General features: G+C 34.0%; 1 protein-coding gene and 1 non-coding gene across 14 annotated transcripts in view; both read right to left on the bottom strand.

Moving 5' to 3' along the window:
* Window positions 1-27,310, bottom strand: part of SENP6 (SUMO specific peptidase 6) — a 101,070-nt gene that overhangs the window by 59,655 nt on the left and 14,105 nt on the right. For 3 of the 13 annotated variants that reach the window (XM_019929311.3, XM_019929317.3, XM_019929308.3), the window contains exons 2-6: window positions 23,667-23,760; window positions 21,248-21,308; window positions 12,124-12,266; window positions 11,034-11,129; window positions 6,276-6,296 (exon numbers count right to left, since the gene is read on the bottom strand). In XM_019929311.3, coding sequence (XP_019784870.2) covers window positions 6,276-6,296; window positions 11,034-11,129; window positions 12,124-12,266; window positions 21,248-21,308; window positions 23,667-23,760 — 415 coding nt within the window. Of the gene's footprint in view, window positions 1-6,275; window positions 6,297-11,033; window positions 11,132-12,123; window positions 12,267-21,247; window positions 21,309-23,666; window positions 23,761-27,310 lie in introns of those variants that run through there. The other 10 variants (XM_073789369.1, XM_019929312.3, XM_019929313.3 and 7 more) reach the window with 8 other exon arrangements.
* LOC117307570 (U6 spliceosomal RNA) lies at window positions 289-392 on the bottom strand. Its single transcript, XR_004521337.1, has one exon. It is a non-coding gene; the product is annotated as a U6 spliceosomal RNA (small nuclear RNA).

Raw genomic sequence — 27,310 nt, 5'->3', positions numbered from 1 at the left:
AAGAGGAAACTATCTACACATATTATTTGGAATTCTTCTGTATAAACACCTGTTTCCCCCAATTCATTTTATGCAGCTTATAAAAACCCCAGGATAGTTCAATAAATAAATCACTTATTCAATCATTTATACCAGTATGACTCATGAATATTCATTTTATACTTTAGGTTATAATCCAATTGTTTCAGTTTTGGCCCTTGGGAGCTCTTTCAGTTGGCTCCTGTGTTCCTTTCATGTGACCTCATTCTTTTTTTTTTTTAATTCTGATAAAACATACATAAAATTTACAGAAATATGGAATGCTTTGCCAATCTGCATGTCGTCCTCATACAAGGACCATGAAAATCTCTGTATCGTTCCAATTTTAGTATATGTGCTGCTGAAGCAAGTACCCCTTTGTTTTTTGAATGCCTGTTTGGATTCTGATACTACAAGATACTCTATGATCATTTTGTGTTTTCCCTACCCCATCCCTAGAATCAGCCGTTTCTCCATGTTCCTTTTATTAGAGTGGTATTAGAAACCAGGATCTGAGTGCTGCTTTTTTTTTTTAAGTTGGTTTTGAAACTCATTTTATAAATCGTTCCATTGCTCGAACTGATCTCAAAAGATGTAAATTCCTATAAAATAAATTAAATGTGTTCATTTTTCATGAAAATGCATTATCCAAATTCATGTTTAAACTGTAATCTAATTTTTGAAGAGATGTATTAAAATCTCCCGAAGTTGTACTCTAACCAAGAACGCCTTGCATTTTAGATATTTTAGGGGAGCTTTACACAGCTCGTTGTTACTTACACTCTCACGAGTGTCTCCATTATAAAATGTGCTCCGTTATACTATTTAGTGCTTCTAATCCTTAATTCTATTTCATTTGTTGCTAAAATTCTACTCATGCTTTCCTTTTGTTCGCATTTCTTTTGAGTCTAAGACTCAAGAGACCCCTTTACTTACAAATTGTTATTTTATAAGTATCTGATTCTGGTAAACAACATGATATAGCTGGGTTTAATTCAACCAGTTTTCTCTTATTAAATATATTCGACCTGCTCACAATCATTATTGCATCTGATAAACTTCATGTTTTCCTTTCATCTTACTGTATTAGCTGTTTCTTATATTTGTTTATTGTCACTCTTTTCCCCTATTTTTACTGATTTGCACAATTACCTTTCATTTTTTCCTCCCCTGGTTAATTTAACAAATAGTTACCTTCCCTCTCTCAACCCTTATTCCAACTGCATATTTTGTTCATCAACATGTTCTCAAGATTCCAACTATTTCCTCAAACAAGATATTCTACTGCATCATCTCTAAGGGGATAAGATCTTTAAAATCCTTTTACTTCCCCATCCTACCCCATTCAGTCCCCCTTCCAAAAAAAAAAAAGGCCTTAAGATACCTTTTACTTCTGCCCTTCTACCTCTCCAATTCCTAGATTTTGCTGAGATAGTTTTGAATAGTCAAAGATTATTACTGATTTTCTTTTGTAGCATATCTCTATTTGGTAAGTAAATCACGCTTAGCCTTAACTGAATGCCACTGACTTAAGTTTTTAATTGTGCCAAATTATAAATCATATACAAAAGATTATTTTTTTAAATCTCAAAGATTTATCAGGTAATAATAACACTTCCCTACCTAAAATGACCTGAAAGCTTCTAGTGAGTGCACCACATAAAACCCAAACTCTTCAGATCATCTTACAGAAAGCCTTTTATGATCTAGGGGCCCTAGCTGACCTTAACCAAACCCACCCCGCAGTCCTTCTTTCTGTTCTTTGAACATGCCAAACTCACTCCAGCATTAATATCTTAGCACCACCTCTTCCCTATGTGGAAAAGCCATCTCTATGATCACTGTATGGCTGACTGCTGCTCATTCAGTCCTTGCTTAAATGTTAGCTTCATAGTTGAGTGTCTCTTTGAACATCTTAAGAAACCATACTGTCACTCTATACCACATCATCCAATTATACTTTTTTACACAGAACTTATTTTTTGGTGTTTTACTTGTTCATTATCAGTTTTTGCCCATCAAAATGTAAACTACACGAGAGCAGAGATCTTGTTTGTTTTGTTCATCACTGTATCCTTATACCTATAACACAGCAGGCACTTGATAAATATTTGGAAGTAATAAATGTGTATAACTAAGAGGCAGTACGTAAGTAGAAGTGTATTTATCAGGTCAAATAATTGTACAATCATGCTGAACAAGGGTGGTAATGTCAAAACTGAACCACTGGCCACCATGCAGAGCCACCATAAAGTAATTCAAAATATTAGCCTATGTGCAAATACCATAATTCAGGCACTGTAAACTAAACATTTATTGATTAGACAGGGTAGCTGGAAATTGAATATACTTGGAATCTCTAGTCTGTTTACTGCTCTACTTTCTAGGCTTTTTTCCAATGTTTCCATATCCAATCACTGTTTTGTTCACAGTATGCTTTATTATGTGGTAAGACATGTCATTCTTCTCTTCCCCCACTTATTCTTCTTTTTATAAAGTAAGTCTCATCTCTTACTCTTCTCAAATATTTACTCTCCTAAATAAACTTTAGACTCAATTGGCCAAATTTCCTAAAATAACAAAGTCAGCAAGATTTCTGACTAAAATTGCATTAAGTTTATTTTAAGGAGCACTGATATCAAATAACCAACCAGGAACCTAATATATGCCTCAGATCAGGTTCTTTAGATATATTTATAAAGGATCTACACATCATTAATTTTATTACTGAATATTTAATTTTAGTTGCTACTGTGAAGGAAATTTTGGTCTTTCCAATATATACCACAATTGATCAGAGTGAATAAAAAATTATTAACATTATTAGTCTTGTACTCTATCATCTTGCTATACTCTTATTATATCTAAGGTTTCAGATGACTCTCATAATTCTAAGGAAGGCAGTACCATCTGAATATAATTTTATTTTCAGGTACCTTGAGACACCAATTTATAATGCTAATATAAATTGGTACCACCTGTCTGCAAAACAATTTCGCAATACCTATCAAGAGCATTAAAAACATCTGTAACCTAGCCCAAAGAATCCTTTCCCAGAGATTTATCTTAGGAGATGCACTTAGAGATTTACATGCAAAGTTGTTCATCAATGTGTCATATACCAGGGGTCCCCAAGCCCCGGGCCTCGGCTGGTCCGCGGCCTGTTAGGAACCGGGCCGCACAGCAGGAGGGGAGCGGTGGGTGAGAGAGCGAGGCTTCGTCTGCCGCTGCCCATCGTGCTCGCATTACTGCCTGAACCATCCGCTGCCCCCGCTTCCATGGAAAAATTGTCTTCCATGAAACCGGTCCCTGGTACCAAAAAGGTTGGGGACCGCTGTCATATACAACAGTGAAAAACAACAAGAAATGGACTAATGGGTAAATAAATTATGTATATCTGCCGGACAAGCTATTACGTAATCATTACAAATCATTTTTAGAAGCCAACTTAACAGGGAAAAAGGCTAGGACATACTGTTAGGTGAAAACTCAAAATATGCAGCTGTACTTTTATTATGACTGCATGTATTAGGTATATTTAAAAGTACACAGGAAAAAGAAAATTGGAAAGAAATGCATGAAGATACTAATGATGTAATTTTCGATGAGCTTTTTAAAAATTATAAAATCTTTCATTGTAATACTTGTCTTTTCAATACCCCCTTTTAAGTTAAATTTCTAGTGTTTCATATATGTCTTTTATTGTATTCTTTTCCCTTTGTATCTTTTTGTTTCAAAATTCTCTACGATACGCACATATTTATAATAAAAATATTAAAAAAAATTTTTAATTTGAAAATTACTATGTGCTTCAGTTTCATAATAGTTCAACTGTCTTTATCTAAGGAGAAAAAAAAAAGTTCTAATACCAGATTAAATATTCTAGGTTGCTGGTGCTACCACGTACACTATATTCACAAGCCAACTGTCCAAGAATCAGAAAAGAATTCAAGTCATTCAAGTTGTCAAAGTCACCCACAACAAAGAAAAATGGCAGCAAATTTTTTAAGTTTGCAAGCTCTGGACCTTAATATCGTTGTTTAATTTTTATTCCAGCTTGGTTTTAAACCTAAAATATACCTCATTGTGCCCAGTATACAGTACAAAGGGAAAAAACCTGGAAAAGATTAACCTTCCACAACTACCTAACTTTTGTTTATTAGATAAACCATCCTCTTTTAAAGAAATCATTTAGTTCAGAGATTTACAGTCCTTCATGTGTTAAGGGATAAAGATAAAAGATTTTCTATTACTTTTCAAAGGTCAGAAAAAAAGATGTGGCTTTGTTCATAAGAGAGGAAAAATGGCTTACGTAAAAAAAATTTACAAAGTAAAATCTACTGACACAAAAGTTCTTCTCAGTTTATCTCTGACAAAGATAAAATAATTTTAGGTGACATTCCAAAGGATTAATGGGCTAAATTGAACCTAACAGTAACTAAGCTGCTGAATAAAGCACTCCAGTGTATTCATCATAACATATTTTATAAATAGATGCTGCTTCACGCCTAGCCCCTGGCGGTAATGTTGGTACAAAAAGACAAAGAATTTCAGCACCTTTTATTACAGAAATTTCAAACTTTACAGTGTATATGTCAGTTTCAAATAATTATCTCATAACAGAACAAATCTCTGTTCTTCACAAATCTCCTTTAAAACTGGACAAATATCATTATTCCCATTTTAGAGTAAGTTATGTGCCTACTGGTAATGCTGGTTACTTCATTCTACATCTCTGACTTCTATTCCAGTATTATTCCAACAGGAATATAAGCTCCAAGAGAGTAGGGATTTTTGTCTGCTCCTAGAAGAGTGCCTGGCACATAGAGTCATTGAAATATTTGCTGAATGTATCAATGAATAAATTTCCACAACAGAAATATGCATAAGAAGCCAAAACAGTAGAAAAAAATCAGTATAAACCCACCAAGGCTATTACAAGAGAATATTCTAAGATCTTTATACTATTCTGATAAATATAACAGTACCTATATTTTATCTACTATAACATAAAGGAAAGAATTTGTTTATTTCTATAAAACAACAGTCTGGTTCATGTGTGACTGTATAGTTACTTAAAAACATCTTATTAATGATCTTCTCCCCAAAATATAGTCACTTATGAATTAAAAATTCAAAAGATATAAAATGACTCATCTATGTCTGACAAGAAATAATAATTTACTCAGAGAGAAAAACAGACACAATAGAAAAATAATTTTTCTTTCCCAGGAGGAAGGTAGTAAAATACTTGCACAACGTATTCATTTAAACCATGTAAGAACTGTGAAGTATTTCAGAATTATAAAATATGCCTAAATCTTTTGCTGACAGGATCATCTTTAGTTCAGAAACCTGGTGTTCATGAAGTAAGATGGAATATATAGCATTCTATAAAATATTGCAAGTTGTCCTCTTTGCCTCCTCTATACCTTTAAACAAAATTATAGAGTCAAAGTTACATAATTAAATAAAATTATAGAATGTGCCTTCTTTTGACCATCACCAATGATATTAAAGTATTGGTTTAAAACAAGGGCTGTTTACCTGTTTTGGGAGGGGAGAATTCATAAAAGGTTCTTGAAACTCATGGAAGCAAGAAAAAAAGATACACACATGCACAAAAATTTCCACATACATACATTGAGGAGAGGAGCTATTATTACGGGCATTTGATTTAGAAAACTACAATCATTTCACTATTCTAAGAAATGTGTGTTCTTAAAAACTTGTTTCCATGTTATTTACATTATTCAACATTTCTGCTAAAGGATGATGTGTTTGCCAGTGTTATTACAAAGGGAACAAAGAGTGATCATAAAATTCTGTCACAAATTTTTGATGTTTAGAGTTTTAACTCCAAGCTTAAGGTATTCTACTTCTATTTTTCCCCTCATTCTACTAAAGTATAAACCAAAAATATTACCACTGAAATACAAGAAATATTTAAATTAAGTAACTGAAAACAATTTTACTACTAAGATCCTGAAATATTCTATTTTTAAAACAAAAGTAGTTACATATCAGTGTAAATATATAATAATCATTCATGGAAAATATATATATATATTGAGAATTATGGTGAAATATTACCCACATAAGTCAAATATCATGTTGTGCTATTAGTTTCCTTTTTATTAAAATAATTAATAAACTTAATGATGAACTCTAATTCAATGGACATTTTTCAAAGCATATAAATAATCTGGTATTTTACTGCTGTATCCATGCTCTAATTTCATCAATATTGAGCTTACCTTTCCTTTTGGTCCAGACTGCTTAAAACATGAAAAAGAAAAAAAATGTAAGAGGCAAGACCTCATTTTTGATATATCATTGTAGTTTTAGTAACTGCAGTCAATAAGGCAAAACTCTGTGATTAATTTGTTTTAAACACATTATATATATGTTATATACTAGTGTTTTGAATCTTGTCAGATATGTAAATTGGCTTTCAATTTTTGTCAGTACAGAAAATAATTTATATCTAAACATATTTAAAGAATAAAAAAGTATGTACAAAGATTGAAAAATTCTTGAAAGAGCTTTATTTAACCATCCAACACTTGAGGATATACGTTATTTTAGAGTGGTTAAAGAAATTGTCTTCAAGGAACAATACAACTTCCTAAAAGTTATAAAATTTTTAGAGGTCCCAATCTCACTATCAGGCGTGATTAAAGTCATCCCTCGGTTATCTGCACAGGATTGGTTCTAGGACCCAAGGCAGATAACAAAATAGTGGGTGCTCAAGTCCCTTATATAAAAGGGTATAGTATTTGCATATAACCTAAGCACATCCTCCCATATACTGCAAATCATCTCTAGACTACTTATAATACCTAATACAATGTAAATGCTATGTAAACAGTTGTTGAGTACCAGAAAATTCAAGTTTTGCTTTGTGGAACTTTCTGGAATTTTTCCCTTGGATTTTTTTTCTTTTTTATCTGTGCTTGGTTGAATCCACAGATGTGGAACCCCCAGATACAGAAGTCCAACTGTATTTGCTTCTGAGTAAGAAAAAAAAATTTTTTTAAGGCTGAAACTTTTGCACAAAAGCCTTAGATTAAATACAAATACAGTACACGGTTTGGGACACAAGAAAAGTCCTGGGACTTAAAATCATGGCCTCTAATCAAAAGTCCAATGTATAAAATGTACACCCTTCTCCACAATTCATGGAAAATCTAAAAAGCTATCAATATCAAGTACTCAAGGGTAAAATTATAAAACCCTCAATTTAGAATAAGATTCACATCCTAGAATTATTCCTATTACAAAAGAAACTAAATATTCAGAACTGTAAGCAAAACATAGTTCACAAAAATCCCTGAGTCCCCATATTAACTCTTATATTCCCATCATGTGAAGCACACAGTAAAATATCAATTTAATCCTAGCAAATTAAGAAAAAATAATAAGGGTAAGTTGGTTTTACATAAACAACATTGAAAAGAAACACATTTTTAAAAAAAGTTTTAATAGTAAGGAAAAGAATTATTATAAACTTACACAAATACCACATTTGAACTTTTACTTCTGCTATTTAGAAAATGGGATAATCTGTATAAAATAAATTTATGTTGGACAAATGACAGAAAAATGAAGGAAAATTATCAGGCCCCTATTAAAGTGAAACAAAATACAAACATAAAAGTTTAAATATAGTCTGTCTACTCTTATATACTTATTTCTTATGGTGTAATATTTCCAGGAAAAGTAAAATAAAAACGAAAAGTTAGACGTTAATACCTAATCTAGCCATTTCCAACCCTACACTGTTGTGCTCAAGAAGCGAGAAGAGTTTAGTACTCTCTTGCTTTTATTCTTTAAACTCACCTGTTTAGAGTAAAAGAGGTAGAAGACAGAGTAAAAGCAGAAGAAACAGGTTTGGTTCTTTCCAATAAACCAAGGGAGTTAGGAAGAAAACAAAACCAAAAAATATATACACCATCCTCATTTCTCTTATCCTTGAGAAAAATGCACTTACTGTATCTAATTTATACATTATGGTAATTCTCCAAAACTCCTCAATATATGTTTATTACCAAAGCCCTGCCCTAGAAGAGTTTATATATATTAAAAAAAAAAAAAAGAAGAAGAAAGAAAAAAGCTTTTAAAAAATGAGATGGGAAGCCATTATCAGTAACATAGGGCTTTGTAAAAATGTCGACGTACATTCTTTTTGGACTATTTCTGCTCTTAAAATTTAAAAAAAGGAAAGAAAAAAGACAGACTGATTGATTCTGGTATCCATGACCTGATTTTGGACTTCAAAAATTCTTTCAAAGTGGTGCTTTTCATTAATAATTAAATCTTGCTTATTCCAGGAGCCCATTTTCCCATTTATGGATTATATATGCTTTTGTAGACATTCATTTCCCCCTATGGTCCTTTTTAAGGCTTTCTACCTATCCTTAATAAAAAACAAAACAAAACAGTGAAAATGTAAATAAAACATAAACCAGTAAATGTGCTCTTTTTCCAGTGTGGTTAAAGTTAGGAGTGGAGATAGTATAGTTATAAAGATTTTTAATTTTCTGCATTTCATTTCTTCCATACTAATACTATCCTCCTCCATCACTGCTAGTATATAAACAATCTATCTTTTAAATATGAATTAAATTAACATTTGGAATAGCAGTAAGAAAACTGACTGCAATCATAATATTCTCCAAATAGCAGCTAATCTGATCTGATACTTTAACAATCTTCATTCATTTCTTTTAGACTAAAAACGTGTGCTATACCTGTTCCCATATCTTACAAATTATTCAAAATGCAGGTCTGATTTACTTAAAAGACAAGTTATACCACTCACCCCAGGAGTAATGGATTATGTGTGTGAATTACCAACTGATGGCATTTCCTTTAATAATTTCAAATTAAGAGTTGAGAAAATAAGAAAAGTTAGAAGAAACTGTAAAAGCCAGTGTGCTCATCCTCATCTGAGGCCTGACAATTGTGCCAACACTACACTAATTAAAACCAAAAGTTTGGTAGCAATCGTTTCAGGTGAAGGCTTTTTTTCATGCCTTTGAAGATGTGGTTCCTAATGCATGGAGTGTTCTCTTTTAGCTAAAACACTCAAAAGCTTCTTTAATACTTCCTTTGTGAACTCCTCACTGCTCCCTTCTCTGTAAACAGTACTACACATACTTTGTATATCTCTACACTGCACTCACCAGGTAATCATCTGTTTACTTGTCTTTCTGTCCTTTACCCTAACCACACTTGAGCTTCAAGGCAAATACTGTCATATTCATCTTTGACTACTTTGTACCTATATCTGGTATGTAGCATAAAATCACTCAATATTTTTGAAGGAAGAAAACTGGAAAAACTCTCCATGACTGGTATTTGAACTTCAAAATCTTTTTAACAACAGTCACACTGCAGTAGGACTAAGAAATGTTTATTTTATGAGACAAACATAAGTAGAATCTGTTTTCCTTAATGGATTGTTTCTTTAAATACAAATTAAATTAGGTGTGTGTGTGTGTGTGTGTGTGTGTGTGTGTGTGTGTGTGTGTGTGTGTGTGTGTGTGTAAGAAACAGTATTTTACTAGTAAATACCACTTCCTATTAACAGAATCTAATCTTTTATACAGATGAGCAATGATACACATGGCAAGGTATAAGATGTGCCAGGACCTAGAATAAAACAAAACACATACCAATTCCCAAACTGGAATCAATTTTTTAACATTACCAATGAAGAAAGGAGGGATGGGGAGAATAAGGCATAGTGTAAATAATTCTAAACTGGTAGATAACTTCTAAACCAATAATAATTTTGGTTGTAGAATATATCACTTGATTATAAATCAGTACTTCAACTTAGACCACATTTCAGAATAGCAAGTAGACCGATCTTTCTTAGCGATGAATTCTATCAATGTGATCAGTGTGTGAGAAACAGTGTGTCTATCCTTCTTCCCTCCCGCTAATTACTCTTTTTATTGTTTGTTCTCATATTTGTGCCACATGTAGGCCAGAAAGCTTGATTTGTAAGGCAAGCCAATTTTGTGGTATGTATAGTAATTTCTCCATCTTTTTAGTTGATTTTCTGAAATATCTTATGTCAAAACTACGAAAAATAATATATTTAAGCAAAGGAAAGGTTTTCTTATTGTCCTAAAGTATGAGAATGATATAAGGTATTTAAGTTGAAAATCTGTTATAGCAAATCTACATAAATAGCAAATACAGCAAGGGTAAGAGTCAGGACACATTTTCTGAATGAGTAGCAGTCTAGATCAACATTTTAAAAAATGAAGAACAACATCTAGCATATATTAAAAAAAATCTTTAAATTTTACTAGTTATAAAAATTTTATGCAACTATTCAAAATGCAAGAAATAAAGAGATAAATTATTTTTCTAATTGTTGGAGCCTAAGAATTTCTTGGTCAACTGAAACTGACGAAGAACTGAAATTCAACTGAAATTTCATAACCATCCAAAAATGGTTATGAAAAACCTCAAAAGCATTTAAAAACACCAAGCATTACACTGTTACGTTATTTCAAGATTCAAGTAATACTTTCATGATCAATGAGAACACTCAAATTTATGAAAACACAAAAATTTCTCAAACATTTAAAACTAATAATGTGATTTACTTTGATGCTATGAAATCTTATAAACCTTACAAAGAAAGGTAATAACTGTAGTTTTACTCATCAGAACTAAACTACCAGCTGAAGATTTCTCTGTCAAATGTTGTAAAAATCAGCTTAATTTAACAGAAACATAATGCAATAGAATAGCTTTTACTTAAAATGTCTCTATTTACAGAATATGATTTACTCAAAAGCAGATATAAAATAAAAAAATTCTAGGACATGAATTATTTCAGAAACATGAATATCTCTTTAGAGACAATGGAAACATAATAAAGTTCCACAAATTAAGGAAAAAAAAGGTTTAAAAAAAAAAAAAGGCAGTGAAAAACTCCTATTAAAGAGGATGGTGTATATATACTAAACAAAGGCAATCAGAATCCTTACCTTTGGGCTGCTGTTTTTACTATTGCTATCTGTGCATTAGTATGAGGAAAACGTCTTACAGTTCCAGAACATAATGATGCATTTTGTGTATTTGCACTGCGGAGTCAAGAAACAAAGAATAATTTAAACAGGGAAAAATTATGCACTTATGCAAAATAAACCCTTTAAAATCTAAGCATACACACACACAAACCTGTAACACTTAAAGAAAATTTTTTATACATAAACCCATTGACCATGTTAAACTGTCCATTAGTTTTCCACTTTCTGAATTTGTCTCTGAAATGTTTCCAATCCAGTTCATGAAAGAAGATAAAGAGTAGAACACTAGAACAGAAATCAGGAATCCTAAATGAATGTTTCATACTGTAAGAATTCCTGTAAATTAATCCCGATATATTTCTTCTTCTTATTCTCTATTTAAGACTATCTATGTACTATGAGTATACGAACTATGTACTATGAGTATACAAAAGTTTTCTTATATGCCAAAATAATACTAAATGTTAATTATAAAAAAAAATTAAAAGTGCTAAATTCTACTTTCGATTCTACCACTGACTTGAAAATTATTTAGCCTTTATGTACCTCAATTGTCTATAAACTGACAAAGTAGAAATAAAATAGTGACTTCAACCCTATTTCTGGGATATGTAACAGTCCAATTGTATCAGTAATAGTGGTTCACTATGACAACCACTAGGAAAGATGAGTTATATCTAGAAGAGAAGGGGAATTAAGAAATCTTAAAAAAAAAAGAGTCCCTCATTGAGATAATCCTGGTAAGTATCCCCTAAAGGAGACGTGACCTACCTCTAATATTATAACCAAGATTTTGCTAACTTCATAAAAGCAAGCTCATCTTATGAAATATTAGTCTACTGAAATTTTTCTTTCAATATTTTAACTCCAAACCAAGAAATCACTGCAATCAAGCCTATTCCCAAGATTCAAAGCAAAGATGCCCAGTGTGTAGGATTACATCTACTGACAAAGTGAAAAGAAAAGGTGTTAAGTTGGAGTAGCCAATTAGTTTCTGGTGTCAAACTCTTTATCTTTTCTGTAGGAATGTGTGGTGAAGTGCCTATACCTCAATTTCTTAGTGCTGCTCAACATGTTAAGTCCAAGTGGGTTGCCTTTCAAAGGTTTTAAGCTTTCAGTCCTGTTTCGTTTTGTACATGTCTTCCAGGGATCACCAGAACTAGTAGCAACAATTTCAGATTGACGATTTAACTGTAAAAACCATAAATGTTAAAGTCAATAAACAACATAATAAGATAACTTATCAACAATTATTTGAAAACCCATTTATTAAAAAAGCAATAAAAATGTACCAGATATTGGGGATGGGGGAGAAGGATGGCAGCGGCACAGATCTAAGAGTAATTCAACTGTAATACTTTTTTTTTCCCCTTAAGGACAACATAAATATGTAGGAACATGGGAGTTTATCATATTATTTCCTTTTCATTTCAATATCACCCAAGATATTTGAGAAAATTAAAAGAGAAAAACAGAAGGGATAAGGTAGAGGATCTTAAGATAGCTCTTTCCCGAAAGCGAAAAATAAACATTTCCCCTGCTTAACAGGCCTTGATGCTACCCATAGGACAGTACAACCAAATATGGCAGTAAATTGTCATTGTACAAGTACTTGGGCTTTAGCATCAAAATTTCTATATAAACACAGAAACCGAGATAATGTCTTCATATTTTCATACTTGAAAATAATAATACAAACATATCAATAACAATCACTTTGCAGAGATTACAGTATGACAACAGGATGGCTCATTCCTTGGGAAGCTCTTCTCAACAAAGAAACCTAGCTTTATTACATTCTTTGCACAAGACATTTAAAAGCTGTTCTCAGACTCCTTAAGACAAAAGTCCTCAGTTCTTAGTGGTAATTTACCCAAAACAACATTTTAAAAATCATTCTTACCTACTTTTAGTTTTGAAACAGCAGTCTAATATTTTATTTTTTACTCTTTTACAAGAAAATGTAGTCATAAGAAGATAATAACTTGGCTTTTAGCCCCACCAATTATCTCCACAGAAACCTAACAGTTCCCTAAAAACACATATCTCCCACAAAAAAATGTCTTCTGGAGAAGAGCTCACTGTGCCAGCACCATTCTTGTTTTGAGGCATGTCTGTATCCCAAAACTCCAAAAAGCTGTATTTTGAAAACACTGCTTATCATTTTGAGACATTTTTTTACTTCTAAATCTTTTACAGCCATGTACTTCGGACTCCTTCATTTATGGTGATGGCAGATTAGATAATGCAGCTCAATCTTCCCTCTACTCTCTGAAAACCAGAAAAGCTGGACAAAATAGAAATTTTCTTAAAAAAAGAAAATCTGTTTGAAGCACCTGAGGGCTACCAAGGCAGTGAAGAATTAAGAATTAAGATCAGGGACAAGAAACTCAGAGATCTGAGCCCAGATTCATATTTTTCTCTGAGACACCTGTTGTCTCCAGAAGATGCAACTTCTGGAGTTCCTGAAGATGAGAGGCTGAGAAGCTAAGCTGAACTCCCAGAAGACTCAGAGAACTGGGGAGACAAAAGCAGAGTTCAACATCCACCAAGTATGGACTGCCTCATAAACACCTCAAAATCTGAATGAGGATATAGCCTATGAATAAGGGTGAATTACAACTATAAATCCAGCTTCCATTCATCTCAACCTCCAACTCAATTAAGTCAGTTCTCCAATTTTAGAGTAAATCCAGAATTACCTGGATGGTTTGTTAAAACAAATTGCTGTGTCCAACCCTTACAGTTTACTCTGATTGAGGAGGTTTGGGATGAGCCTGAGAATATGCATTTCTAACAGGTCCCTGGGTGATGCAGATACTGCTAAAAAGGAAACTACGTTTGGAGAGCCACTGGATGGAGGTGATGTGAGACTGCTAAGCCTCCTCCTGGTCACTAGCCAAAAGTAAACGTGTATCCCTACAGGAAGGGAATATTATCCTAGGCCTCAAATTATCTCTGTGATTTTTCATATGCAATATCTACCAATCATAAGCAAGCTCATAAAGATGACAATGATCAAAACCAAGAGAAACAACTGATAACAGGAACAGAACTATAGGGGATAAAGATAAGAGGGGTTATCACACTATTTCATTTCCATTAGAAAAAGAGAATACAATCACTTCTGCATTTGGTGACCCTTTTTCACAGAAACATAGTGCTATTGTAGAAAGATAACTCAGGAATCAAATAGAATTGTCTCCTAGCCAGGTAACTTTCCTTATAATCACGAGGTTATTTTATGTATCAACAAAGCTATATACAAACTGCCTAGCTCTGGAACGGACAAATAGGTAGGAATTCAGTAATTATTAATTCCCACTCAAGTAGAAACACAGATATCCTCAATTAGAAAGTCCATAAATTATTTTATCATAAACAATTGGTCATTAAGCTACATTCATCTGAAATTTCAGGACATCCAGTCACTGTGACTTTGGCCTATTCCTTTGTTATTTTGCAAAAATGCCCTAAGTCAATGGTTCTCAAGATCAGCATTACCTAGAACACTTTAAAATGCAGATTATCAGGTCCCACTCCAGAACTCCTAAATCAGAGACTGTGGGAGTAAGGTCCAGCAATCTGTTTTATCAAACCTTCCAGGTGATTCTGATGTACACTAACACTGGAGAGCCAGTGCTGCACGTGATTTTGATACATGTCCTGTTAAGAATCTGGGAAGCGGGACTTCCCTGGTGGCCGCAGTGGTTAGGAATCCATCTGCCAATGCAGGGGACATGGGGTTCGAGCCCTGGTCCGGGAAGATCCCACGTGCCGCGGAGCAACTAGGCCCGTGCGCCACAACTACTGAGCCTGAGCTCTAGAGCCCGAGCCACAACTACTGAAGTCCGCGCGCCTAGAGCCCATGCTCTGCAACAAGAGAAGCCACCGCAATGAGAAGCCCACGCTCCACAACAAAGACCCAACGCGGCCAAAAATAAATAAATTTTTTAAAAAAAAGAATCTGGGAAGCAAAAGTTTCCATTAAAGACTAACCATATAATTTCATTCCTCCGTACATAGATAATTACAACTAATATTTGAGTGCTTACTATGGATAGGCATTATACTAACTACTTTATATTCAATATCTCATTTAATCTCCATATTTTATACATTTCAGTAGTTCTTCAGATTGGGATTCAGAAACTGCACCTAAAGTATCAGGTCAATTACTTGATGCTACTGAGTGATAGGATTAACATGCTCAAATTTCCCACTTTAAGTCTCTTTCTCCAACAAAATCTCTCCACCATATACCGCCTTAAACTTTACTGAAACTCTACCCCTATGCTATTAGATCCTTGAGCTTAAAAAGCAAAGTAACTTGTCTGAACTAGTTAAAAGGATTTGAACAAAGTACTGACCTGACTCCAAAGCCTATGCTTTCCCATACTACACTGTATAAGGAATTTTTATAGTATTATTTGTAGACATATAAATTCTTAACAAGAGGCAAAACCAAACTATGTTATTCCAGATAACACTCAAAATCATTAGGATACAGAAAATCTCAAAATCAAAGGAACTGCACTAAAAATTCCTTTATATAAATGTAGAAAGCTAATCCTTCCTCTTAAGAACTGGTTAAGCCAAAATTATCTCACCCAATATATAGGCATATAATTCAGCTAATTCAACATATTTCTGATCAAGTGCTTAAACATTTCCAAATTTTCTTTTTAAGAAAGCATTTAGGCATAGCAATAGACAACCCAAAGTCCATCAATAGAGCAAGATTTGCATAAGGCAAATTCTTAAATTTCCCAATTCTGCTGCCCTAAGGTACTATCAAAAGCTACACGCACTTCAGTCAGCAATAAGACAACCAGTACTTCTGGTTTTGCAGATATCTCATGAAAACCTTTTCCTGTATTGTCAAATTCCCTTAGGAAAGGTTCCTTACTATTTGTTATACTTAGAAAGTAGCTGGGGTGGTGGGGGAGGATATCACTCCACAGGAGAATCACAGGATGTACATTTGTAAAAGATTCTCCTCTCACACAGTCATAAACCTATAGGACATAATTCCAGGTGCAAGAAAATTTAAGAGATACCTGTTGAATTAAAATACAACATATAAATTGTATTAGATGCGTGGCACATCTACATCTCTTTACGAAATTAATAATTTTTATTTTCTCTCATTTTATTTGTGCTCTTGGTAATCTACATCAAATTATTGGGAGAAATAAGGTGTAAACAAGTAAAAATTGAACGCTTTATGGCTAAATCACAGATTAGAGCACTACTACTACTAAAGAGAAGATGATATATTCAGTCTAAAGGCCCCTGAAAAACTTTAATTCTCCTTCCCCTCCAACCCCTTATTTAGCAGCCTAACAGAGCTTTCTAGCTAATGCAAGCACAACATCAGGAGAACTCCTGTGGACAAATGGATTAGCACAAAAAAATCACATGATTATAAAACTACAAACATGGGCCGTAACTGATGTCAGAAAAGCAACTATAAACACATCGTTATTTGAAAAGGAAAACCAGCTTACAAAGGTTCAATAACACTGCTATTTATGGAAGATTTGCTAGTGCCAAGTACTAGGTGGATTACATGTTCTCATAATTCTCACAACCATCCTATAGAGTAGATAGTTGCAAGCAGACCTAAAATCTGATATTCTGCCTAACTACTCTAATATACCAGCCATCCAAAAAAGCTATGTTGCCCTCAACTGGATATCAATCTGTACAGAAAATATTTACACAGTATAAACAATGATACAGGGGTCAGCAAACTTTCTCTGTAAAGGGTCAGACAGCAAATATTTTAGTCTTTGAGGGTCACACAGTCTCTGCTGAAACAAATCTGTTCTTATAGTACAAAAGCAGTCACAGACAATACATGAACAAATAAGCACAGTTGTTTTCCGATAAATATTTATGGATACAGATTTGAACTTCATATAATCTTCACATGTCACAAAACAGTATTCTTTTGATTTTTTTCAACCATTTAAAAAATGTAAAAACTATTCTAGTTCATAGACCATAGGTTGTGGGCCAGATTTGGCCTGTGAGCGTTGGTTTGCCAACCCTTATGTTTTAACATTAATCATTAATAACTAATAAATAACTAATAAACAGCCAGTTACCAAAATATAAGCTCCATAGGAATAAGAAACTTGTCTGTTTTGCTCTCTATCATCTAGAACACTGTGCTCAATACATATTTGCTGTATGAATGTGTATCTCATTGGGACTGCTAAATGTGCAAGTTATCAACATGTGGTACCTTCCACCCAAACTTATCACACATGACGAAGCCAATTTAACTAAAACAAAAAAGTAGTCAGGAAATTTAGCACCTAAAATAAGAAAATAAGATAACCTAAAAGAATCTATTAAATGATTAGACACATTAAAAACATATATTAAAGGCACTGAAATTCTTAAAAACAAAATGGAAACTGAAACAGTACAGAAAGAACTAGACACTATGAAAAACAAAATTTTGAAAGAGAACCAACAGAAGTTCTACAAATGATGTCACTGAAATTTAAAAAAGAAAGAATGGATAGATTAAATTGCATATTAGATATAGCTGAAGATAAGTTAGTGAACTGGAAGACAAAGCTGAGGAAACCATGTAGGATATGGTACAGGGATGATTTCTTTCTTTGCCCTTTATCCTTTCTTTTTTTTCTTTTTCATATAAAATATATGTAGGACATGGAAAAAAATGATGGCCTTATCATATCTAATAAAAGTTAGTTCCAGAAAAAATGAGGAAAGGCAATATTCAGAGATAATAACTAAAATTTTTTCAGAATTAATAAAAGATACGCATCCTTTATATAAAGAGGTATAATGAAACTGCAGAAATCCAAAGGCAAAGAGATTATTCTGTGGAAGAGAAAGGGAACACTAAGACACTCTGAACCAAAATAAAGGCTTTCTCCTAATTCCATGCTCTTTTTTGAATGCAAAAAAGGGACTATATTAGTTTAAACCAATGTTCCATATGGACCTACATATTACTCACAAGCCATTAAAAATCCAGGGATACTTAAAACCCTGGGATACACAAAGACTTTCTAAAGGACAACTGGGCATGGATAATTTTAAGAAAATCAACTCCTAAATCCTCAATCTCCACTTTAACACTTTCTTAAATTGATTTACTTTAAAACCCATCTGTAGGAAAGGTACATATAATATCTCCTTTCCTATCTCCACTTTCACACCAAACCTTTTTCCACTTTACAAAAGACATAATTCTCATTTATTGTACTAGAGTCTAAAATACTCCTGAAAGGAACAATTTGACATAATAGTATCTGGAATCTCTTTTGGCACATGAAACAGTAGTAGGGCTTCGTATCTTTCCCCGTTTTATATATATTTCTGTTAAAAGTGAACCACAGGTTAGAAACTGGGTGTTCTGGACCAAATTAAGATTTTCTTAATACAACAATAATGCAAAATGGAAAAGCAAAAGTAATAAAAATTTGCATTCAATGACTTTGTATCTTCTACTCCAGTTATTATCAAGAAAAGCACTGCCCCAAGGAACAAATCACGTGAAAACAACTCAAAGAAAGCATTAAAAAAACAAAAACAAAACCAACAAACCCTTAAATTTGCATGCCTTTATTACAACCAGGTAAAAAAACTTAGGTCAAAACCAAGGCTGCAGGACTTCCCTGGTGGCGCAGTGGTTGAGAGTCCGCCTGCCGATGCAGGGGATGCGGGTTTGTGCCCCGGTCCAGGAAGATCCCACATGCCGCGGAGCGGCTGGGCCCGTGAGCCATGGCCGCTGAGCCTGTGCGTCTGGAGCCTGTGCTCCACAACGGGAGAGGCCATAACAGTGAGAGGGCCGCGTACCGCAAAAAAAAAAAAAAAAAAAAAAAACACCAAGGCTACATTTTTCTGCCTAGAATTCTAAAGTGAAATGTCATCATGAAGATGCAGATTAACATGTATATATGAAATGAAAACAGAAAAAAAACACTATTTATTATAGATAAATAATACATTTGATTTAATTGACTGGCTGTACTATGAATTGGCCTTGACAAGTAAGTTATATGTAGACATTTTCCATAGATCAAGAGAGTTAAATATGCAGTTCTTTTAAAGAAAAAACCCACAATATTTTACAAAATTATTTTTACGAAAAAAATTGGCAAAAGCCAATTAGAAATTAACAAGATTTCAATTTTTCCAATTATTTCTGAGATTATCTGGTTAAAAAATAGGAATCTAAAAGGAATTTAAAAGTAACAAGTGTAACTACTAGCCAATCATTAAGTCTTGATAAAGCCTTTTTAGTATATTTCCCCCAAATTCAGAAAGACAATAAATCCAGAGGCTGGATTACAAATTATTTTTAACTTTTAAACTTTTATTACATTGCTAGGTGATTTTCCTGCCATTTAATTCAAAAGGAAAGAACTGAATGATAATGCTATAGCAAAACTCTTTCTATATCCATCTATTTATTATATGACCAAGATTTCTCAGCACTTACATCTAAAAAGTTTAAAAAGAAAATCACTGTTGAAAGTTTTATTAGACCAATAAATAACATTTATTTATGGACACATGAACTAAATGAATAAGGAAGGAAAACATCAACACCATCACTTTAAGAAATACATTTCCAATATAATTCTATACAATAGGTTTAATAATTATAAATTACATGTTTATTAGTAAATATAAAGATAACTCAATCCAGCAAAAAAAATTAATACTTGCAACTTTTAGTGAAAAGATCATTTAATATTAAATTTCAGTGAATGTATATCTTTTTATTCAGTGAATATATATCTATACAGTATGACAGAGTAATTAAAAGATTTTCAATTGCATAAAAATACATCATGTGAAGTTAAAATACACATATAATGTTAAAATTTTGTGGGAAAACTGAACAGAAATATGAATTTAAGGAGAAGAAGGAAAAATATAAATTTCCACCTGTTAAAGAGGAAATGGTACCTGTATTTCTTTAAGTTTTTTTATGGAAATATAGTTGATTTACAATGTTGTTGTACATGTACTGTTAAGACAGATGATGCTGAGTATCAATTCTGAATTATCTTTAGAGATCACAGGATACGTAAGTGTCATATAAGTTTTATTTTACTTTAAAAGTATCAACATTAAAAAAAAAAAGGGCATCTGCAAGCAACCCCCCCTCAAGTTAAAGACCAATGTCACAGAAGATCATGATGAAAAACACCTTTTACTTTTACCTACAAAGCTCACTATATTTGTGTCCACCTGAAGAACACCTAAATAGCCCCACTCTAAGGAATCAAAATGTTAAAATAAAAGCTAGAGAAAACTGCAATGTAAAAAACCTTATAGTTTTTCAGTGTGAGTAGCCTTATAGAGAAAAACTTTAAATTCTATAAACTCCCGAAATTATGTCAAAATAGAGATGTGGGGGAAAAAAACCCCACAAAGACAGGGAGAAAAAAGTAACTTTAAAAGTCTCTAAAATACTATTCAACTGTAAGTACAGGAAATATATAAAGAGGGTACTATGTCAGATTGGCAAAAATTCAAGTTTGACCACATACTTCCCAAAGTTAGAAGAGAAAACTCTCATACAGTGCTAGCAGTTATGGCTAATGCTAATTCCTATGAATGAGGCATTTGGCAATATTTAGCAAAATCACATGTAAATCTACCTCCTGAAATAGCAACTGCAATTTTAGAAATCTATCCTACAAATACACTGTAAAGATGTGAACAGGTATAAGCACAAGGCTTTATTAAAGCACTTCTTGGGCTTCCCTGGCAGCGCAGTGGTTGAGAGTCCGCCTGCCGTTGCAGGGGACACGGGTTCGTGCCCCAGTCCGCGAAGATCTCACATGCCGTGGAGCGGCTGGGCCCCGTGAGCCATGGCCGCTGAGCCTGTGCGTCCGGAGCCTGTGCTCCGCAACGGGAGAGGCCACAACAGTGAGAGGCCCGCGTACCGCAAAAACAAACAAAAAAAAAAGGTGGGGCGAGAATATATATTTTCTTTGTGATAAATAAAATACTTCTGATGGGATAAACAAGAAACTGGGAATACCATTTGCCTTTGGGGTAGGAAAGTGGGTGGTTGGGACTTACAATCAAAAATACAAATCTTCTTTTGAAGCTTTAGTTTTTAGTATATAACCTAAAAAAATAAATAAATAGAAAGTAACACTTGCCTTTTTTCCTTTTGAGGTTTCAGAATCCTCATCTTCATCTACACTGAGTAGATTTGCCTCACTACACAGAAAATAAAGGGGAAAAAGCCTTAAGTGACAATTACAACCCATACATTAAATTCAGAAGTTTTAGCCTCTGTGCTCACCTAATATAGAGATCAGCAAACTTTTTCTGTAAAGGGCCAGAGAGTAAATATTTTAGACTTTGCAGGCCATACAGTCTTGGCAGCAACTACTCCGCTTTGCTTTGCCACTGTAGTATGAGAGTAGCCACAGACTATCTGTGTGGCTGTGTTCCAACAAAACTATAACAAAAATCCAGGGGTGGGCCAGCCTGGGCCCATGAGCCACTGTTTCCTGACCTCTGCCATTAATGAACACATAATTTTGCTTTTCTTAACTATGGATTTCATAAATAGTCACTCATTTTTCCTTTCTGTCTTGGATTTTAAATTAGGGGAAAGGGGCTGAAAAACAAAGTAGAGGGAAAGAAACATACTGGTAAGAAAACTTTAGTTAATGAAAAGAAAGTAACTGCAATGGTATTAACCCAATAAAATAGTTATACCTCTACCATTGTGGGAAATACCAACCCTTTACTGAGAATCATTGACCTGATTCTAAAAAACCGATATATCTATTAACAGTTCATGTTAATCTGAACATAGTGATAAACCAAAGAGTAAAATTCATAAGTGAAACATACAGGACAGGTAGCACCTTAAAAGACACATTTTTTTTTATATAATCATGACAAATCTTCTAACAAAGTCAAAATACACCCTTCTGAAGACAATTCTGCTAAGCTATTTTTAGTAAAATCTTAGCTATTTATAACAAAAATGTAAAATGTTTGTTTCATTATTGTTTGTATATATCCCAACTTTTTTAATGCTAAAAATTCTCTCCTGCAAACATTTTACAAAAATGCTTAAAAGGTGGGATACTGGGCTTCCTTGGTGGCGCAGTGGTTGAGAGTCCGCCTGCCGATGCAGGGGACATGGGTTCGTGCCCCGGTTCGGGAGGATCCCGCATGCCACGGAGCGGCTGGGCCCGTGAGCCATGGCCGCTGAGCCTGCGCGTCCGGAGCCTGTGCTCCTCACGGGAGAGGCCACAACACTGAGAGGCCCGCATACCACAAAAAAAAAAAAAAAAAGGTGGGATACTTTTTAACGTTTACAAGTCGTCTACTCAATTTCAGATTTAATTCCAATTTTTCAAAACTACATAAATAACAAATGTCTGTTATAAAATATAATCAGAAATAAAAAGAAATGAAAGAAAGAAAACCATAAAATACAAATTTTGAGTGAGAAACACACCAGTTCAAAGCTCTCCCTCAAATAAAACTTCACTTCAGTTCAACATCTCATAGGTGAAGGCACATAAAGTGGTAATGATGAACGGAGCTGTTGCCCAGACAGAAGTGAAGCACCTACAATATTTAGCCAATATACTCTGAATGACTTCTTGTGTAAAATTTCTAAAAAATATTTGCAGTTTTGGTAGAACTTTAGTGTATATATTTGTGTGTCTCTTAATTTGCTGTTTGTTCTGGCCAGTGGAAAACCAGATCAGTAAACTAAGAAACTAATAGCCATACTAAATTTGTAATACAAATCTCATAACATGCAAAAGGCTCTATTAAAACTATTTAAAAAGTTACAGCAGTCATTCCAAGTACATTAACAAAGTGTAATGAACGCTTTGCATAACGTCTGTCTGGGTCAACACCTGTGTTTATCATTTACAGGGTTTCTGCTTTCTCTGTTAGCAATCTAAGATGAATGTGGTGGGGGGCAGGGTGAGTCACAACTGGAAAGAAAGACACTAAACTTTCTTACAAATTTCAGGAATCGTAATGTGGGTTCATTTACTCCTGATAAATGGTGGCTTCTCAAATCACTACGTGAACAGAATGCCGTATTTTTTTATTTTTTATTTTTAAAGAACAATTTCTTTAATAGGAATCCTGTAGTATGGTCGCCTTTTTTTTTTTCTTTACTGTACGCGGGCCTCTCACTGTTGTGGTCTCTCCCGTTGCGGAGCACGGGCTCCGGATGCGCAGGCTCCGCGGCATGTGGGATCTTCCCGGACCGGGGCACGAACCTGTGTCCCCTGCATCGGCAGGCGGACTCTCAACCACTGCACCACCAGGGAAGCCCAGGTCAACTTTTAATTATAAGGTTACATGTACTATATGCACATATTTATACATTTCAAAAGATGAAGAAATATAACCACAAAATTATATACCAATAAAAGAACTGCTTTTTCTTTCCTTAATGCTACTGTAAAAGAGTTCAATGTTTTCTTAAGAATACCATACTCTTAAAAATATTTCCATGGAATAAAATTGTTTATCTAATGAAAAGTTTCATTCTTATAAAACATCTGAGGGGGAAAAAAACATTCTTACTCTTTATCTGTATCTCCTTCACTTTCTTCTCCATGATCAAAGCTCCAATTCCTTTTAAAACCTCTATCTCTTTTAGATTCTGATCTAGCCAACGCTGAAATAAAAACAAACTCAGATAAGTATTCATTAATAGAGCCATTCAATACAAAATAAAATTGAGCATTTCCCAAACTCTTTGCTTAGTCAGGATTTTCTTTTAATTTGCTTGCCTTTTGATTATTTCCTCTAAAGAGAAAAAGAACACATTAAAATCTGTTTTTGCTAATTTACACTCATCCATATGTGTGAGCTTGCTACAGAAAAAAAGCTCAAATCAGTAAAATATAATAAAAATGTGGATGGGGATACATGAATATGAAATACATAAAAATCAACCCTGCATCTCCACCGTATTTGATCACTGGTTCTAGAAACTAGTACCTGTTAATTTGCTTGCCTTATTTATGAGAACTAAATCCAGACCACCAGCCTTTTCTTTACCTCAGCCAATCATCTCTGCCTTTTAGCAGAAAAGAGACAAACCAAGGTTTTCTGTGTTAGCATCAGGGTGAACTCAATGTTAGAAATAACTCTCCAGATCAGAACACCAAACACGCTCACGATGAGTTTAAGAAAAATTTTAAGTGCATGCCTGAAATACCCCGAAGCCATAAACAGCTATGAAGTGGGAACCTGAGAAATAAATGAAGTTCTGAAGCTGGCATTTGTTTTTTGAGCCATATGACAAAAACCTGAGGCCCAGAGGCTGGGAAGACCAGGTTTGGAGCCTCAGTAAAACGAAAGGTCAGATCATAGACCAGAAGACCTGAAGGGTGACAATCCAATTGGGTGAACTGGGTTGGGGGGGGCGGGGGGGAGAAAAAAGAATCTCACTGAAGAAAGAGACAGTAGGGATAATTATGACATCTTGCCGTTGGCTCTGGGTTTGGGGGTGAACTAATAATGACAAATAAAGTGTATCTCTCCACCCCATGTTTAGGGAATTCCTAAACATCAGCTCACAATCACTCAGGTTTGGTACCAGAATCTTCATAACCTATGTGGCCCAGAAAAGTCCATAATTAAAAGAGTCTCATGGAAATGATGCCCAATATCACCAGATGTTAAGGAAATGCAAAGCAAAACTATAATGAGATACTATTTCACACCCGTCAGGATGGCTGTTTTTTTTAATGGAAAATAACAAGTGTTGGTGAGGATGAGGAGAAATCGGAACTCTTACGCATTGCTTGTGGGAATATAAAATAGTGCAGCCAATGTGGAAAATGTTTGGCAGCTCCTCAAAAAGTTAAACACAGAATTACCCTATGACCCAGTGATCCTAGTTCTAGATATATACCCCAAAATAACTGAGAGCATGGACTCTGACACTTGTACACCAATGTTCACAGCAGCATTATTCACAAGAGCCAGAAGGTGAAACCACCCAAATATCCATCAACAGATGAATGGATAAACAAAATGTGCTGTGTTCACACACACATACAGAGGAGTGTTATTTAGCCATAAAGAAATGAAACTCTGACACATGCTACAATATGGATGAACTCTGAAAACATTACAATGAGTGCAATAGTGGCAGAGAAGGACACATATTGTATGATTCCACTTATATGAGGTAACTAGAATAGGGAAATGCAGAGAGCAAGCAGAACAGAGGTCACCAGGGACTGGAGGGAGAGGAGAATGTAGAGTTACTTTTTAATGGGTACAGAGCTTTTGTCTGGGATGATGAAAAAGTTCTGGAAATGGATAGTGGTGATGGCTGCACAACATTATGGATGTATTTAATGCCAATCTACGCTTGTACATTTATAAACAGTTAAAACAATAAATCTTACGTTACATATATTTTTCCACAGTAAAAAACTGTTTGTAAAGGCAAAAAAACAATCACCAAAACCTCTAAATGACTAGCAGAATCAAATATAAATCTTCTCTAAAAAAAATAAAATTTCAATGCCTCAAAAAGTTTCCCAAAAAAATGAGTTCACAACCCAAAATATCATGAAACAGGAGGAAACAAGTCATCATGAGTAAATCTGAAACTTCTTTACATGTATAATGTAAATATAAGTAAGTAAATAGTAGATAACAGGAGCAAGGTGTCTCCCTTTCAGAAAAAGAAGTTATGAAAAAAAGAGAGGAAAGCTAGAATGAACTGTTCGTTCTAGTGGTGCTAGATTAGAGGAAGAGATATCAGTACCAACTTTTATTTGATACACATATAGATTAATAGATACAGACACGAATATAGATATGCTGTTCCATGGGTTAGTATACAGAGCTAAGGGTCTGTCCTCAGAAGGTGTAGAAGCAGTGATACCCCAGTAGCAACAAGCACACCTACAACCAGATCTTATTTTCTAAATACCATTCTCCAATACAAGGAGCCAGAGCTCCTAGGAAAAATGACTGATTCTAGAGATGACGCAGGAAAAATACAAGATAAGCCTGGAGTATTATGTAGGGCCAGAAAGGAAGAAGGCGTTTTTTTAAAAAAATGATGATATGAATTATAATTCTCCTTAATAAAATAAATATTCATGAATCCACATGGATATAAATAATTGAATAAATAAATAAATGGTGAGAAGGGACACATCTTCCTTACAGAATTCCAAATGATACATGTACAAACTCTCCTCTAAGAGATGGAACTGAATTCCCTTTCCCTTCAGTATATGCTGAACTTTGTAACTCACTTCCAAAGAGTCAACTATAGAAAAAGGAAAAAAGTAAACTGACAGAAACCTACCAATCACTATCTCAGCTAAGTGATCATCAAAGTTAACATGAGAAGTGATGTCTTATTCATAGCATACTTAACATGATGTGATGAAAATGCGACTTCAACTCTGTGGCTTCTTCCCAAAAGCCCACAATGCCAGTTTAGTCAAAAGAACACATCAGATAAACCCAAATTGAGGAACATTTTACAAAATTCCTGACCAGAACTCTTTAAAACTGTCAAGGTTATGAAAAATAAGGGAAGATAAAGAAACTGTCATGATCAGAGGGGACTAAGGAGACATGACAACCAAATGCAATGTGGTGTCCTGGACTGGACTGTGCAAAAGGAAAAGGACATTAATGAAATAACTAGTGAAATCCAAGTCAAGTCTGTAGTTTAGGCTATAGTGTTATGCCCAGGTTAATCTCCTAGTTTTTGACAAACATACTACAATTATCTAAGTTGGGAACTTTAGGGGAAGATGGGTAAATGGTATACAGAAACTCTCTCTAACATCTTTGAAACTTCTCTATAAATCTAAAATTATCCTCCACTCCAATTTTCAAAAATCAAATGTAAAATGAACCTGTGTTTTAAAAAAAGAAAGGGTTAAGTTTAAGTTATGCTACCAACACAGAAAAGGTAATAAACTATGATGATTACTAGTCTATAAAGACTCTATCCATCACTGAGAGTCAGGCAAGTTAACAAAAAAGGCCACTAAGCAGTGAAAAGTCAAGAGATTTTATATTGTGTACGCTCTAAAGAAGCAAGGTTCCGTACATACAGTTCTAAGTAATCAAGTGTAATCACAGGATTTCCTAATTGACAGATTAGAAGCTATAAATTAACAGATGAAAGAAAAATAACCTCATGAAAGTGATAACTGCCAATGAGAAAAAATAAATTA

Source organism: Tursiops truncatus, chromosome 12 (genome assembly GCF_011762595.2).
Source record: "Tursiops truncatus isolate mTurTru1 chromosome 12, mTurTru1.mat.Y, whole genome shotgun sequence".
Taxonomy (NCBI): Eukaryota; Metazoa; Chordata; class Mammalia; order Artiodactyla; family Delphinidae; genus Tursiops; species Tursiops truncatus.
The sequence above is the reverse complement of the archived record's forward strand: the minus strand, read 5'-3'. Positions and strand labels throughout refer to the sequence as shown.